The 14537-nt window shown below is 45.7% G+C and overlaps 6 protein-coding genes across 6 annotated transcripts; 5 read left to right on the forward strand and 1 right to left on the reverse strand.

Moving 5' to 3' along the window:
* Positions 1-1385: 1385 nt before the first annotated feature.
* Positions 1386-1743, reverse strand: BHQ10_006491 (uncharacterized protein; the record flags this gene model as incomplete). Its single annotated transcript, XM_040879083.1, has 2 exons — positions 1386-1639; positions 1710-1743. 2 exons carry the CDS (start codon positions 1741-1743, stop codon positions 1386-1388), a joined length of 288 nt encoding a protein of 95 aa, XP_040734995.1.
* Positions 1744-2268: 525 nt separating this feature from the next.
* Positions 2269-4911, forward strand: BHQ10_006492 (uncharacterized protein; the record flags this gene model as incomplete). Its single annotated transcript, XM_040879084.1, has 6 exons — positions 2269-2520; positions 2598-3195; positions 3250-3621; positions 3713-4354; positions 4408-4595; positions 4675-4911. The coding sequence occupies 6 exons, from the start codon at positions 2269-2271 to the stop codon at positions 4909-4911; spliced, it is 2289 nt and encodes a 762-aa protein (XP_040734996.1).
* Positions 4912-6256: 1345 nt separating this feature from the next.
* BHQ10_006493 (uncharacterized protein) lies at positions 6257-7052 on the forward strand (the record flags this gene model as incomplete). Its single annotated transcript, XM_040879085.1, has 2 exons — positions 6257-6740; positions 6802-7052. The coding sequence occupies 2 exons, from the start codon at positions 6257-6259 to the stop codon at positions 7050-7052; spliced, it is 735 nt and encodes a 244-aa protein (XP_040734997.1).
* A 1001-nt stretch (positions 7053-8053) lies between these two features.
* On the forward strand, positions 8054-9414 carry BHQ10_006494 (uncharacterized protein; the record flags this gene model as incomplete). The annotated part of the gene is made up of 2 exons (XM_040879086.1): positions 8054-8607; positions 8781-9414. 2 exons carry the CDS (start codon positions 8054-8056, stop codon positions 9412-9414), a joined length of 1188 nt encoding a protein of 395 aa, XP_040734998.1.
* A 786-nt stretch (positions 9415-10200) lies between these two features.
* Positions 10201-11495, forward strand: BHQ10_006495 (uncharacterized protein; the record flags this gene model as incomplete). The annotated part of the gene is made up of 2 exons (XM_040879087.1): positions 10201-11222; positions 11288-11495. 2 exons carry the CDS (start codon positions 10201-10203, stop codon positions 11493-11495), a joined length of 1230 nt encoding a protein of 409 aa, XP_040734999.1.
* Positions 11496-13524: 2029 nt separating this feature from the next.
* On the forward strand, positions 13525-14325 carry BHQ10_006496 (uncharacterized protein; the record flags this gene model as incomplete). Its single annotated transcript, XM_040879088.1, has 2 exons — positions 13525-14028; positions 14092-14325. 2 exons carry the CDS (start codon positions 13525-13527, stop codon positions 14323-14325), a joined length of 738 nt encoding a protein of 245 aa, XP_040735000.1.
* Positions 14326-14537: the final 212 nt, after the last annotated feature.

Consider the following 14537-nt stretch of genomic DNA (forward strand, 5'->3'; position numbering starts at 1 on the left):
AACGACGTGGTCATAAATACAAGCACAGTAGTATCTCGCATCAAATATTCTTGGAACCACCACCTCGAGCTCCGTTAGCACTGCCAGCCTCCCTACCGATACCTACGCTTAAGGAATGCAGAAGCAGCATGTCCAGAGATCAGAAAACAAGATTTTGGTGGAGCGTGTGCCATATGCTGATTGCTGGATATACATTATGGTCGGCACATGGCTCTCTAGCTATGACGGCACTTTCGCATCTTATATTATTCGATTCTCTCGGTGCGCTGCTTTGCGTTATCGTAGATGTCCTAGGGAACTTTGAAGTGTGGAAACGGTCCAGTGTCCGTCATCCTTTCGGGCTAGAGCGGGCAGAAGTGTTAGCCGGGTTTGCCGCATCTGTTTTGCTTGTATTTATGGGGATGGATCTGATTTCTCACAATTTACAACATTGGCTGGAAGCTTCTCCGGGACATGAACCGCACCATTCGCATGAGCACGACCGGGTGTCAGCTGGTTCTGTCGATCTCACGGCGGTGCTCGCCATCGGTTCGACACTAGTCTCTGCAATTGGATTGAAAAATCACGCGCGTATTAGCAAGTCAATGCGATTCGCATATATCGAATCTCTTCCGTCTGTCCTCAGCAACCCATCGCACTTCCTCACACTTTCATGTTCGACATTGCTTCTGATATTGCCTCTTCTTTCCGTTTCACTGTACAATTGGTTAGATAAGCTATTGTCTCTGTCTATGGCTATTTCCATGTGCGTTCTCGGCTCACGCATTGTGAAGGCCTTGGGATCCATACTGCTCATGTCCTTTTCTGGCAATGGCGTCAGTGATGTGATGCGAGATATTCAGGCTGATCCTGCCGTCACAGCAATCGACGATGCCAGGTTTTGGCAAGTTCATTATGGACTGTGCATGGCAAATCTGAAGCTGAGGGTCACAGGCACGGAGGAAACATTAGTAAAGCTTCGTGAAAAGATCACAAGCTTGATAAGGAATCGACTAGGTGGGGGATATGGATCCGGAGGGCAGAAGTGGGAGGTGACTCTGCAGTTTGCTGCGGAGAGATTGTAATACTAGTTGTTTATATTTGTACATATATACTTTCTCGCCCTTGTCTCTGATGTACTCTTGCCGTTATACCAAAAGAAGGGTCGTATGACTGCAATATAGACATCAAGGTCTTGATGCAAGGCAAAGTAGCACGTACACTTCAACAAATGGAATTGTGTGCTAATATTGAAATACAAAGATCTATGAAGCCGCTTATCTGGAACAACGCTTTGCAGCGGACTCGTGGTACAATTCAGGACAAGGACATGTCCCCATCCCTGACCTTATTTTCGCATCTCCCTGGTATATCTCCTCTCAGGACAGCCAGGAGAAGTAGCTTTTTTAAGAAGTCGCAGCCAAAACACCAGCCTCCTCCGTCCGCGAAATCAGACCTTCCCGCTCATCCCGTCGTCGACGCTTCTCGAGAATGGCCTCTCGTCGCTGAGCGAGAATTTTTGTCTGTCTGTTCTCAACACCTTGCAACCAATAACCGAAGCTTCCACCGACACCAGCGAAGAGGGGGTAGACCCAGAGGGATTCCTTGCCCAGGAGAGGGCGCATTTCAATTCCGAGTTGCCATAGACGGACGGCGATGCCTGCGGGGACGGGTCGTGTTAGTCATTGACCATTCTGGTTAGACGAGCCATGAACGGGTAAAGAACGTACCGAAGCCGCTCCAGAAGAGGACTTTGTGAACCATTGTGTTGAATAAAAAAATGTGGGCGACGATGCGCGATGAATGGACCGGAAACCCGGGTCTCTGCAAGGACGTTTTTCGACTGTCGGATAAGGTAAAGAGGGCGAAAAACCGTACGATTGTATTCAAATTTCCCGAGACACAGTTCAATCCTTACTGTGACTTGTCTACTCGGTGTTTTTGTAGACTCGGGGTGTTGTTTTAGCGATTGGAATTGTCAGGAGTCGAGAGTTGAAGTTCTTGAGCAGGTTCGCCCGGAGTCATCGAAGCGGCCCGTCGGTGCTGGTTTGGAAGCATTGGCCAATCAGACGCGCGTTATTTGTTATTCCGCCTACGGCACCTTTTCTGCCGGATTTATTCTTGATGAGAGGGAGAGCTTCTTTCTTTCTTCTCCTCAAGGTAATCATCTATTTTTCGTATTACATACCAGAATTTGACGATGCTTGAATTGTATCCGTGACGAATACTCCCTTCGCGCTTGTTTGAGTATTGCCAGCAAAGCTTCGTGCTGGACACGATCCTTTCAAAATGGCAGACACGGAGATGGTGAATGGAGAAACAACTCCTTCAATCGATAAACAACAGCCAGAAGAGGTAGCCAAAGCACCAACAGAAATAGCAGCAAAAGCCGACTTACTTCGGCCCAAAAAGTACAAGACTTCAGATTTACCTCTCACGCAAGACCAACAAACCGCGATTCAAAGCCTGCTTGTCGCATTCAAGAAGAAAGGAGGCTTCGATAATTATCGGAAGAAGATTTGGGCAGATTTTGATAACTCGGTATGTCCTTTACGCCTCAGCGCGTCAATCGTTCTGCGCGCATTTGCTCTAACGTCTAATAATTGATCCATGTGCAGGAGTTTAAGGCCAAATTCACAAATGCTCTACAAGAACTCGCCGAAAAAGAAATTGAACGAGAGCCCGCCCATCTGTCGCGTGACAGAGGTAAAGCTGCGACACTGATTGAGGGTGCCGTCGACCGTAGCGATATATATAAGAATACTGAACATGACCTGGAAAGCTTCATGACACAGCATCTCGAGACCATGTTGACATCCATCCGCGAAATCAGACGCAAAGAAGTCGGCGAGGAGATTGCGCTCAGGGAAGAAATCGCAGGCAACAAGACAGAAGAGGACTACGACCGCTGGCGCAGTGAAAGAAGGGCAGCACGTGAAAAGATCCATCAGGCTGAACTTGCGGAACAAGCTCGTATCGATGCAGAAAAAGAGAAGATCAGGCAAGAGGAAGCCCGGAAACGGCGAGAAATTGAACGAAAGCGGGAAGAAGAGCAGAGAGAGAGGGACGAAAAGAGGCGCGCTGAACAACGCGCTCTTGATGAGCAACGAGAGAAGGAAAGACAAGAGCGATATGAACGCAGGAGACGAGAGGATTCCCGCGATAGGTATCGGACCTATAATCTCCCTCGAGGCTATGACCGTTACGAAGGTAGCAGTATGTCAGCATCGCGATATAGAGACCATGACCGACGCACAAGATCTCGAACAGGCACGCCCAAAGCCGCCACTCCTCCGCCACCACCACTTCCAGTTGATGATAAGACCTTGGAGGAAGCGGCTTTACAATTACTGTTAAAGGAAGGGGAGGAGCTAGCAGCAAAGGCAAAGCAGAAGCCAGAGTTTGATTTTGAAGAAGCTGAAGCCATTGAAAGCGGTCGCAAGCTTACTGCGCGTCCAAAGTCTATTACAGAGACCCGCTTCTCAGCTACAGGAACTCGGGATTCGTCTCGTGAGAGAAGACGAAGCAGTCGTACCCGTTCACGCACAAGACGATCTTCTCGTTACGAACCTGACGGCAGGAACAAGTCGAAAGAAGGATCTATCAGACTTCGGGATCGCGAAGACGATAAGCACTCTGTTCGTAGTCACAGAGACGAGCGGAGAGACAGGACGACCAGGCAGAGCCGAAGTCGGTCCAAGGCTCGCAATGACCGAGAACGTGATAGTCATAGGGCGAGCAGACGCAGCCGCACCAGGTCCAAAACTCGTGACAGAGAGCGTGACAGGGTCGACAGCCGCGATAGACGCGAACGAGACCGGGACCGTGATCGAGATCGGGACCGTGATAGAGAGCGAGACAGAGACCGCGACAGAGAAAGAGACCGAGATCGGGATAGAGATCGTGACCGTGACAGAGCTGATCGGGATCGTGATAGGGATCGTGACAGCTTCCTGGACCGCGGGTATGACCGCTACACCGGCCGTGATATGGATCGCAGCCGTGAAAGAGAGCAGGCACGAAAAAGGTCTGCAGAAAGGGACCGAGATCGTAGCAGAGAAAAAGACAAAGACCGCGACAGACCACGGATTACAGATGATCGCCCACGGTCAAGATCACGCCGCCGCCGCTCTCCATCCCACGCTGATCGATCGCGCACTCAACATCGTCGTGATCGGTCAGGTTCTCGTACTTCTACTCGCCGACGATCTCAATCACGACGAAGATCACGCACTCCGATTGATCGTTATGTCCCGGTCACCAGCACCCGCAGTCGATCTCCTCGTCGTCGAGCACGTTCACCTGAACGAGAGAGAGACAGGGAACGAGACCGCCCACGTGAGCAAGAATGGAACAGAGAGCCTCGTGGTGACAGGTACATTCCTGGAGTTACTACAGTAGACCGCCAGTCGGAAGCGGATAAACCAGGCAATCGAGATCGCGACCGAATCAAAGACGGCGATAAAGGTCATGAAAAAGATGGTGTCAGGGATCTTGATAGAGCTCGCGCCCAGGACCGTGACCGCGATAGAGATGCTGATAAGGGTCGAGCGAGAGATGGAGATAGAGAGCGCGATCGGCCGCGAGCTCGTGATCCTGATAACAGGGACGATCGAGTGAGAGATAGTGAACGAGATAGAGACAGAGAGAGGGATAGGGACAGGGAAAGGGATCGTTTAAGAGACGGTGAAAGAGACCGAGACCGTGACCGAGATCGGGATAGGGACCGAGACAGGGATAGGGATAGAGACAGAGATAGAGACAGAGAACGAGAACGGGAAAGGGAAAGAGACAGAGAAATGGATCGTGATCGTAATCGAGACCGTGATCGGAGTCGCGACAGAAGAGATCGTGACCGTGACCGCCGAGATGACCGACGAAGCAGCTATCGAAGAAGTCATAGTCGTTAGCCATGGCTTCGGTACACTGTGAAGTCTTGCGATCAATACATTTACAGTCGCTTTTCGCGTCTGGAGGCATGGCGCATGTAGAGCAATACTCAGTCAACTCAAAAGATCTATCTCTGGATATTTACAATCTAAAATCCATCCATGCATTGTAATGAATTCCAGATACTCCTATATACTTTCTAGATATCTTCGCCTGCCGGCTTGGCCTGATGCCACGCACAGATTTTTGTTGATAATTCTTCCCAACTTGATCAAAGTATACAAAGTAATTACTAGATACTTGTAAAAATCATTTTCTAGGACAAAGGAAGAACATTGTGTAAGTATTCGTGCTATACAATGCCCAACCAGCGATAAGCCAAACTCATCTCAAGCAGCAGTTACGTATCTGAAATGACTACAGCTATCCACGCTGAGAAGAATAAAGATAAATAAGAATGATAAACATACCTACTTCAAGCAACCCTACCTATTCATAGATGAAGTTAATCTCCGTACTCCCCATCAAAATCAATGACTCTAACGTTGTTATCCATCCTCGAACCCACTACACCAAGACATGAAACAGACAACACTGATAAGGACCGCTACTAGCGTCAGGACAATGCGTATCCAATGCCATCCCTGTTCGATCTAATAGGGATCCCCAGGGGGGGGCCATGCATTTGTGAAGAATGTGCGGGGAAGACTCCCTATTGGATGATAGCTCCATACAAGTCAGCGGCTAACATGGGCCCTGGCTGTTTCAAGTCTTGGGAGTTCATCTACATAGACTTGAGGATGCCACAATCATTGAATTTCGCATCATTCTATAAATATCAAATTTTTCGGACTTTATTTCGTTTGCGAGCTGTCTGAATTCATTCAAAGAGCCTTGTCGGTGGGAATTGCGGCGTTTGTTGGCTTGTCCAAGGTCAATAAACCCTAACGGTTACATAGTGAGACAAAGGAGCTTTATGCGCCATCGCAGACCTAACGAATGTTGAATATTGGACGGTTATTGTCAAAGGTATGAATACATCAAATCTGTGCAGAATTCTCCTTCATCGTTGGTTCGTGCGTTGAATGGCATTGTTCTCTGACATGCCAGCCGTGTGTTTATGGCTATGTCTGATATGAGTCATTCTTGTTTCCGAGATTCGATTGATCATGATGAATAAATCGTCTGTTGATTCTCGCTTGTCTGTTCGTATTGTCTCACCGGTCTTGTCACTGATATATAAGCAGGCATCTACAACGAGTTGACACTTCGAGCCAAGTTTAGATTCGGTGTCAAGATACCGGATCTTCTTCGTCGCTTCACACTGTGAACACTGTGCTGAATAATTCTGTCCGAGAAGACATCTGAGCCCTGCTTAACTGCCATAATGTCTGGACCAAGGATACAAATCAACGATGAGCCAACCCCCGCGGACACAACACACAATACTCGCAAAACACTCCATCAGAATATATTCGGCAAACTACGACCTGTACCCCTGCAGTACCACTGGACAGTCTGGTTTGACAAGCACAGTCCAGTCAGTAACAACTCCAGTCCAAATAGCAACAGTAGCAGCAGCGACACCCAAAAACAAGAACAGTATMCCTCCCGCCTCACCATCCTCTACGAGGACATCTCTGACATCGCCACTTTCTATCGAGTATACAACAACTATCCCTGGGACAAGATCCGTCTCCGTGATACAGTACACATATTCCGCAAGGGCGTAAAACCGGTATGGGAAGACCCCGAGAATCTGCATGGTGGATGCTGGACGTTCCGCGTACCGAAGGCCAAGGGGCAGGATTTTTTCCATGAAGTTGCTATTTTGGCGATGGGGAATGAGCTGCAGGCTGCTGTTGAGAACGGTATTTACGGTCTCGTCCATTTTTTGCCACTGGTAGATAACTGACATCTGAGTATCAATAGAGCATGACCATGTGATTGGAGTCAGCATCTCGATACGATTCAATACGCATTTGATATCTGTCTGGAATAAGCTTGGTTCCAATGAACGTTCAGTCAAGATTCTTGAGCAGACTATCATTGCTCGAATATCACCGGAGTTAAGGCCGGCTGATAATAAAAATTTTGCTTCTTCTTATTTCTATAAGAGGCATGCGGATCATGAAGGGTTTCAGGAGGCGGTTGAGCGAGCGAGGAGTTCCGAAGAGGAGTGATAGTACGATTTTTGGAGAAGAGTGCGCGGGGCATTCCAAGCTAGTTCTTTGTTTTTATGTGAGATTGAATCTATCGTATAAAAGTCGGAGATACCTAGGTACCTAGATAGTATTCAACGGAACATCATACCTACAGGTAATACAGAACCATCAACGCGACCACCACGATCTCGGGCACAATTTTGAATAGCTTCGAAACAATCAACGCCTTTAACAGACGACCAAAGACTGGAAAATTGAGAAAGGCTTGACTAAGAGTACTTTCTCATCTTTGCCATCTTCTTTCAAATTTTGTACATATGCAGGTTACGAAGTTCCAAAGCCGGTAGGAAGGGATCAGAGTCAAAGGAGAGCGAGCTGTTGCTGCATGAGGAATAATCGATTACCGCGCCCTACATTATTCAAATCCAATACAGTACACCACCTAAGCTAGTTCAGATTCCTGCATGTGGATGTGGCATGCTCTGGGTAGGTTCAGCCTAGTTTGTTTTGCAATGTCTGATTGAGCCACTCAATACAGGTCATATTGGAACCTTGGAAAGATATGTGTGCAAAACCAACTTGAGTGGAGCAAAAGGCTAGATTCTTCATACAAAAGCATAATATTGATAACTTACATAATAGGGAGCTTTTTTGGCGGACTTAGGGCTAGGCTGTACAGGGAGCCCAGAAAAAGTGGCCCGAGACGCCTAGAAGCTGGGGGCTTCTGTGTACTACATACATCTCGACAACAAAGACGGAACACTCCGCTAACTTTCTTTGAGATTTTGATCAGATGAGTCCAGTCAAAGAATATTCTGCTTGCTACTTGAGGTTACCCAGCGGGTGGCAGTTTCCTGACGAACATATCAGGTGATTAGCGATCATTGTTTGCCCCGTCATCATCTCTCTTCTCTTATATCCCTGACACTCTCTCCCCTCACCCTCTTATCACTCTCTTCTCATCACCTTACATCCCTTTCTCATTCTTCTTCCTACAAATCAAAGTACAACATATCACGATGCATTTCCCGCTAAAAATCATCAAGGAAAAGTATCAAAAACTGTTTCCATCCTCGCCCAAAGAAGATCGCTCATTTGAGGGACCTGCAACTCAGCCAGAAGAGCAAGCCAAGATCGATTCAGTCAGTGATGCATATACCAAATGGCTCTGTGATCTCTGGCATATTCTTCAAAAACAGACCTATCACCAAATCAAAGTTGATGATCTTGAAGCTTTCGGTATCCGCCACGAAAAATTGGAGTTGGACACTGGAGTCGATGGCCTCCTCCAACCACTTAACGAGAACACCTTCTTCTTACCGAACTTTGAAAAAGTCAAAAATCTTCAACCTGATCCAGATCAATGGGATTTTGAAGACCTCATGATCGATCTAGGTGAATGGCCTGAACCTTGGAAATCGCCTTGGAAATCAGAATTCTATAGAGCAGTGGACAGAGACCACGCGAGTTCATTATGTTCAGCACTTGATGTCGCCTTTGCCAGCCTGAAATGGAAGGAATACGAAAAGAAAGAGTCAATATGTCTCCAGGATCAGACAGATTGGAAACCCGCGTACGTGGTAAATTCTCCTTCTTATCAAGCTTAAGGTCCTTTTCGGAAATTTTGCATATGCAGCCGCCAGTCACACACACACACACACACACACACACACACACACAATCTTTCGCAGCAAGCCGAGGCTGAGCCGAGCGAGGCCTGTCAGCTTGTATCACTTTTCATTTTAGGCATTTGGATGATATGTATGTTAACCACTTTGTGTCTATTGACAGTGATTTCAGCGAGGCATTCGATTTCGATGACTGGCGTGTGTCCGGCTTTTGGCTTGACAGCAAACGGGACTCCTGGCCTGAGAATATCTGGCTTTCAAGAAACAAGCCACATATTATGGTGACAATATCACACGACTGCCCACACGACAACGGTTCTCTTCTTCTCTGTGAGATTCAAGCCATCATAGAGCTCATGATTGTTCGACTCGTCAACAATTCCGTTCCACAGCACAACATTGTTCCTGTATTGCTATATTCCTATACAGGTGATAAACACGGCCGAGTCTTGCAAGCTTACATGGATGATAAAAATCTTGTCATTCGAACCAGCAAGTTCTATGACTTCAGTGCTAAGCTAGATGCTAATTTGAAGCTCTTGCTTCAGTACATGGTCGGTGATCTCGTAGGGTCTACCATGACTTTGACGCATCCACAACTCGAGTCAATAAATCCTCGCGTTGGCTTGTTCAGTGATCTGGTAGGGTCTGAAACTACTCTGGAAACTCCAGATCCCAAATCTATTGATCGCACCGAGGACGAGGACTCTGACTCTGGCTTTGGTTCCACTGGTTCGTCTGGTTCGGCATGAAGGCGTCTCACTTTCGAGATTTGTTAGCATAGTTTGAATCAAATGACAAACATGCACTAGATTTCAACTACTCCTATTGATTCCTGAATTTAGTGAGCTTGGATTTCCATAGTATGTGTTAAAAGACTCCACAAGTTTCGCTGTAGTGATGTGTTTCTTTCGTGCTGCTGCACTCGGTCTCGACTTTTATCATCACTATGGATCTACTCGAATGATATGCTCTAATATTCTTTAGACTATTATCATGATATGCATTCAGTAGTGGATCCATGGATATCTAGACATGCTTAAGTCATGTCACAAAGTGACTTTTCCAAACACTTTTGGATATCATCAGAACAGCCATGTAATAAAAGATTTACTGGGACTCACAAAGCCAGTTTACTCAATTATTGTACTTAGTGATTATGGGGGAAATCTAGCCATGCAACAAACGGCATTCACTGTGCATGAACCCTATGCTCTAGAGAAGCCCATACAACGAATGGTTTGGAAAATCATGGAAATCTTGTCACAACCAATTAATGAAGGAGATGCACTGTGGCTAGACTTCTTTCTAGAAGCTAGTTGATTGAGTTCTCTAAATGTACCGTGAATCAGCAACCTATTACGATGAAAAGGATAAAAGAAAGGTTTTGGGAGAAGCCAACCCAAGCGACTTATCCAAATATATAAAACAAACTCATTTGATATATATATCTGAGAAGCCCGTCCAACAGACTTACTAAATTGTTCTATCTGCAATCCTCTCAATGTCCTCTCTAGAACTCATTTGAGTTGTCGAAAATGGCTACCGACCTAAATCAAAGGCCAAACCTTTTTAAAAAGGAGGTGACTGATGTGCCGAACTTCATCATCCCTGAGAGCCTTGATACTTTGAGCAACCTATGGGCTAAAGCAAAGATATCGCCTATCCATGAGCTTGAGCAGGGCTATCTTGGTTCCGGGAGCAAGGTCACGCAAACACAGTACCTGGCTCTCAGGATCATCCGTTCGTCCTCTATTCGAAAACCAGAATATATTAAAAGGTCCTCGAAGAGGTTTGGCCTTGACAAAATTTGGAACGATGCCACCGATCGTGTGGCTCGGTCAACGGAGTACAAAGCTTATTTACAGCTAATCCGCATGGGAATATCCGTTATCGATCTTGCAAGTGACCACCCGTCGTATTCTGGCTCTTTCAAGCCAGTCAAGCGAGTTCAAGAACAGATTGCAGCTGTCCAGGATGTGGATATCCCACCTGAGCATAGATATCGGCAATGGAACCAGCAGCTGTACAAAGTCGCAAAATCGGATACAAGGAAAGAAAAGGGAAAAATGGCTAAGTTGAGACCATCATTTGCATTGAAATTATCCTCGAGGAAACCGTCACAGAGAGACTCAGCCCGCAACGCAAAAGAACTCATCAGTGCTCAGGTGTCAGAACAGTCCGAAGGGCCCCCGATACCCGAATCCGCAGTTGAAGTAGATGAGCCATATGTCGACAAATACTACGAGGCCTTATATGAGACAACGCCCAGTTCAGCTTTGATACTTTTGCTCCAGGGAGTTTCGGAGTTGGTGGAAGGTACTGGTCTTGAGTGGACTTTTGATCATATCCATCTGAAGGCTTCCTTTGATAGAGGGTCCTTCAACGCGTGGACTGATGGTGCATTTCAAACCAGAGGCGGCAAAGATATTCTCGCAATTGTTGAAGTCAAGAAGAAGCCCAGGGAAAGAAAGGAAATGGAAATCCTCATGCAGGAGGGGGCCGAAATGGTGGCCTGGTTGATGAGAGAAAATGGGCGTCTTCCAGACTTGAATGGGCAGTGAGTAGCACTTGAGACTTCATATGGAAAGTGTGAACAAGAATTTCAATTGACTATCTACATAGCCGCGTTTTGATTTCCCAGGATTGCGACAAGATTTGGGTCACCTTCGCAATCTGTCACCCCGATTATATCGAGTACATTAAGAGGAAAGGAAAGATCACTGACAATACTTTTTTGAAGATGCAGACCTTTGGGCCATTCGATGTCAACAATGTTAAGCATATGGATATTTTAGCTGTTCTCATCACTGCTATCACTCTCAAGGCTTGATTTTGGTGTCTTTTTAGCGCTGTAATTGCTTGTACTGTTTATTGGCTTATTTGCATTGTTCTCTTTTCCATGTCTAATGCGTTTTCAACATCTTGTGCTGTGGAGTCTGCTGCTTCCAAAATTTCAACGCAGAGGCATGTATTTGATATGGGGGATCTTCTTAAAGCTTGGTTTCATGTTTTTCGACGTTTAAATTTTTTGTTTAATTATTATACGTCTTATCATATTTTTCTGCCATTTGTATTGCGGGGGCTACTGCCAGCGATTTATTAACATATCGATGTAAGCAAGCATGAAATGAACAGAGGCAACAAGAGATTGTATTAATGGATGTATAGTAAAATTACTTTTAGAGCTACTTATGTAGATTTTGCATGTCCTTCATTTTCCCTTGCTCGTCCTACCTTTCCTCTATTTCACTAGGTCTAAATTCCACTTAACAATTTCATCAAAATCACTCCAGACACTCAGACACTCGCTCTGAGCTTGTGGCTTGCCAGAGTTGTACCTGTAGATGTCAACGTGTATGTATTGAGAAAGAAATGCTCTAGCCAATCGAATGCCCGCACAGTAGGATGCCGACTGGATAGATCGATCGATACCAGTCAAAAGCATGATTCCAAAAGGCCGACCCGGAGAACCTATGCACAGCAACACCTAAAGATAACAAATCTTGCGGTCTTCTTGTAGCATTCTTAGTAAGGGAGTTGACGTCGTTGACAAACATCCTGTTGTTGGATCTCGTTTCAATCCGAATAACAATTAGGGCTAGGGCTAGGGCTAGCACTGTTGAGGGCATTCATCTCACCATATGGTGCCAGGACTAACACACAAATGAAGAAGTGCACGACCATATGATTAATAAACTCACCAGCTCATATTTTTTTGGCAATCTTTTTTACGAATGCTCATTGTGACCTTCTCAAAGCAACCTAGTCCCTGGCTGGAGGCTGGAAAGCCCTCAAGCAAACGACAATTTTGTTCGTATCACTTCGATGCGCCCGAAGGCTTGTTTCTGGCAGTCGTACCCGAAACTACTTGGTTCACACCAAGTAGGCAGCGCCATTGTGCAATTTTGTGTATTAGGGTTTTGTGCCCGGGCTTCTTTGTCTATGCCTTATACTGACACTTTTGACGGCTTTCTCCCCTGAGGATCTTCAAATACAAATTCCGAACTTCTCTCTTTTTTACATTTCTATTGCAATATATTTTTGGGTTCACCTTCTCTTGGTATGATGAAGTTCACTCCAAGCGATCTCATCACAGAGATTCTATCCCGATTTACACGCACGTCAAACTTGTCCTTTGCCAAGATGCAGACATCTGGTCCCTGGCGTTTTGATGGCGGAGACGACATAGAAGAATTATCCGGGACTTGTTCGGGACTGATACTAGCGTTGATAACTACGGCTGATGAGCGCTTCAAAGCCTGCTGTGAACAAATCCGTGTGGAGAAGGATCCTGCTGCGGATGCCGTGGTCAAGAGCTAGGTCGACAAGTACATCCGCAACTCTTACGCTCTTCCAAAGCGGATGTGCCGTCGACATCGGTACGAGAACAATATACTTAGCTTTCATGCGACCAGACTGTATTCGTATTTCTTTAACAGTGCCTTTCGAAGCTTAAGCTCATTAAGGTCGTATAAGTCTAAATCCTCAAGAAAATACATGCTGACTTGTTCGAGTTGGTCGTCAAAAATCACCTGATCTGATAGTCTAATTGGCCAGCTAAGAGACGGAAAGCCAACCCCGAAACAGAAAATATCTGACATATTCAGCCAATCACTCGCTAGAAAAATATAAATTGGCCTCCAATCAAACAATTTATTGAAACATACATCTTTAATTGGCCAAAAGACCGACGATTTTCTAGCATGATCCAAATTTATGATCGAGTCTAATTCTACTCCATCTAAAACAATTCGAACAACTACCTCGCCTTAATTGATGAAAACTTTTTACGCATACGATTCAAATGGGGCAATGATGACGCAAGCTTGAAATTCTCCCTCCAAACAATATCATAAGAAATGATTCCAAAACGAGGTCATACAGAAGACGATGGATTTTCGTCATCGAAACGGTCCAGAGCGTCAATATCACCACAACGACAACATTTAGGAAGATCCAAGGGGAAATCTACTTTACACTCGTCGTCGGAGGGAAGGTATCATGTCATTGAAATCGAAAATACCAACAATGATATTATCAAAGATGACGAAGATGATTATACATCGTCCTCAGGAACATCCTCATCCGAGGACGACAATAATGGGCAAGAAAACGAAAGATATGAAATATCAGAGACAATACCGTACATCCCCGGCCGCCCCAAACCGCAAATCTCTCTCCCCGCAAAATCCTCTGACCTATTGTCTCGTATATCATCATTCTTACCGCAACTTCAAGCCGCGAATGCGGATATTGAGCAGAGACTTGCCAGGGGCGAGAGCTTGGAGGATATGATTCTTGATGATGTCAAGGATGATGAAGCTCAAGCAGCAGAAGGAGAGGAGAGGACATATATTGAAATGGTGAGTAGTAACCTTTTTTTTGTACCATTGATGGCTTTGCGTGTTAATAAGCTTTTTGAGCAGAATCTTGGTTTGGGTGTACTCAAAGAAAAGAAGAAGAAGAGACAGCCGGGTGATATCAGTCTTGGTGATGAGAGTTCGTCGGGTAGTGATAAGGAGGAAGACGAAACATCTCCGAAAGAGGGCGCAGATGAGGATGGCGAAGGACAGGTTCTGAATCAACTCATGGGATTGAAGAATCGATCTGGACAGAAACTGAAAACGAACCCTGGTATTCAGGAAGTTGATGACGGATAGTCATTTACAGTCACCCTACGTGTGCGAGACTATGAGTGTTTTGGATTCAGTGTAAATAGTCACTGATAATATTAATTCCTCACGCTCTTACTGAGTTCATAACTCAAATACTTGTACATATTCGTTCAAATCCTACCAACCCATGACCTCTCAAGATCTGATCAACAACCGTAGAAACAATTCAAACAAAATCAAGTCTATAACCTGTTCCA

The sequence above is a fragment of the Talaromyces amestolkiae genome (assembly GCF_001896365.1).
Source record: "Talaromyces amestolkiae strain CIB chromosome Unknown scaffold12.1, whole genome shotgun sequence".
In the NCBI taxonomy this organism is placed as follows: Eukaryota; Fungi; Ascomycota; class Eurotiomycetes; order Eurotiales; family Trichocomaceae; genus Talaromyces; species Talaromyces amestolkiae.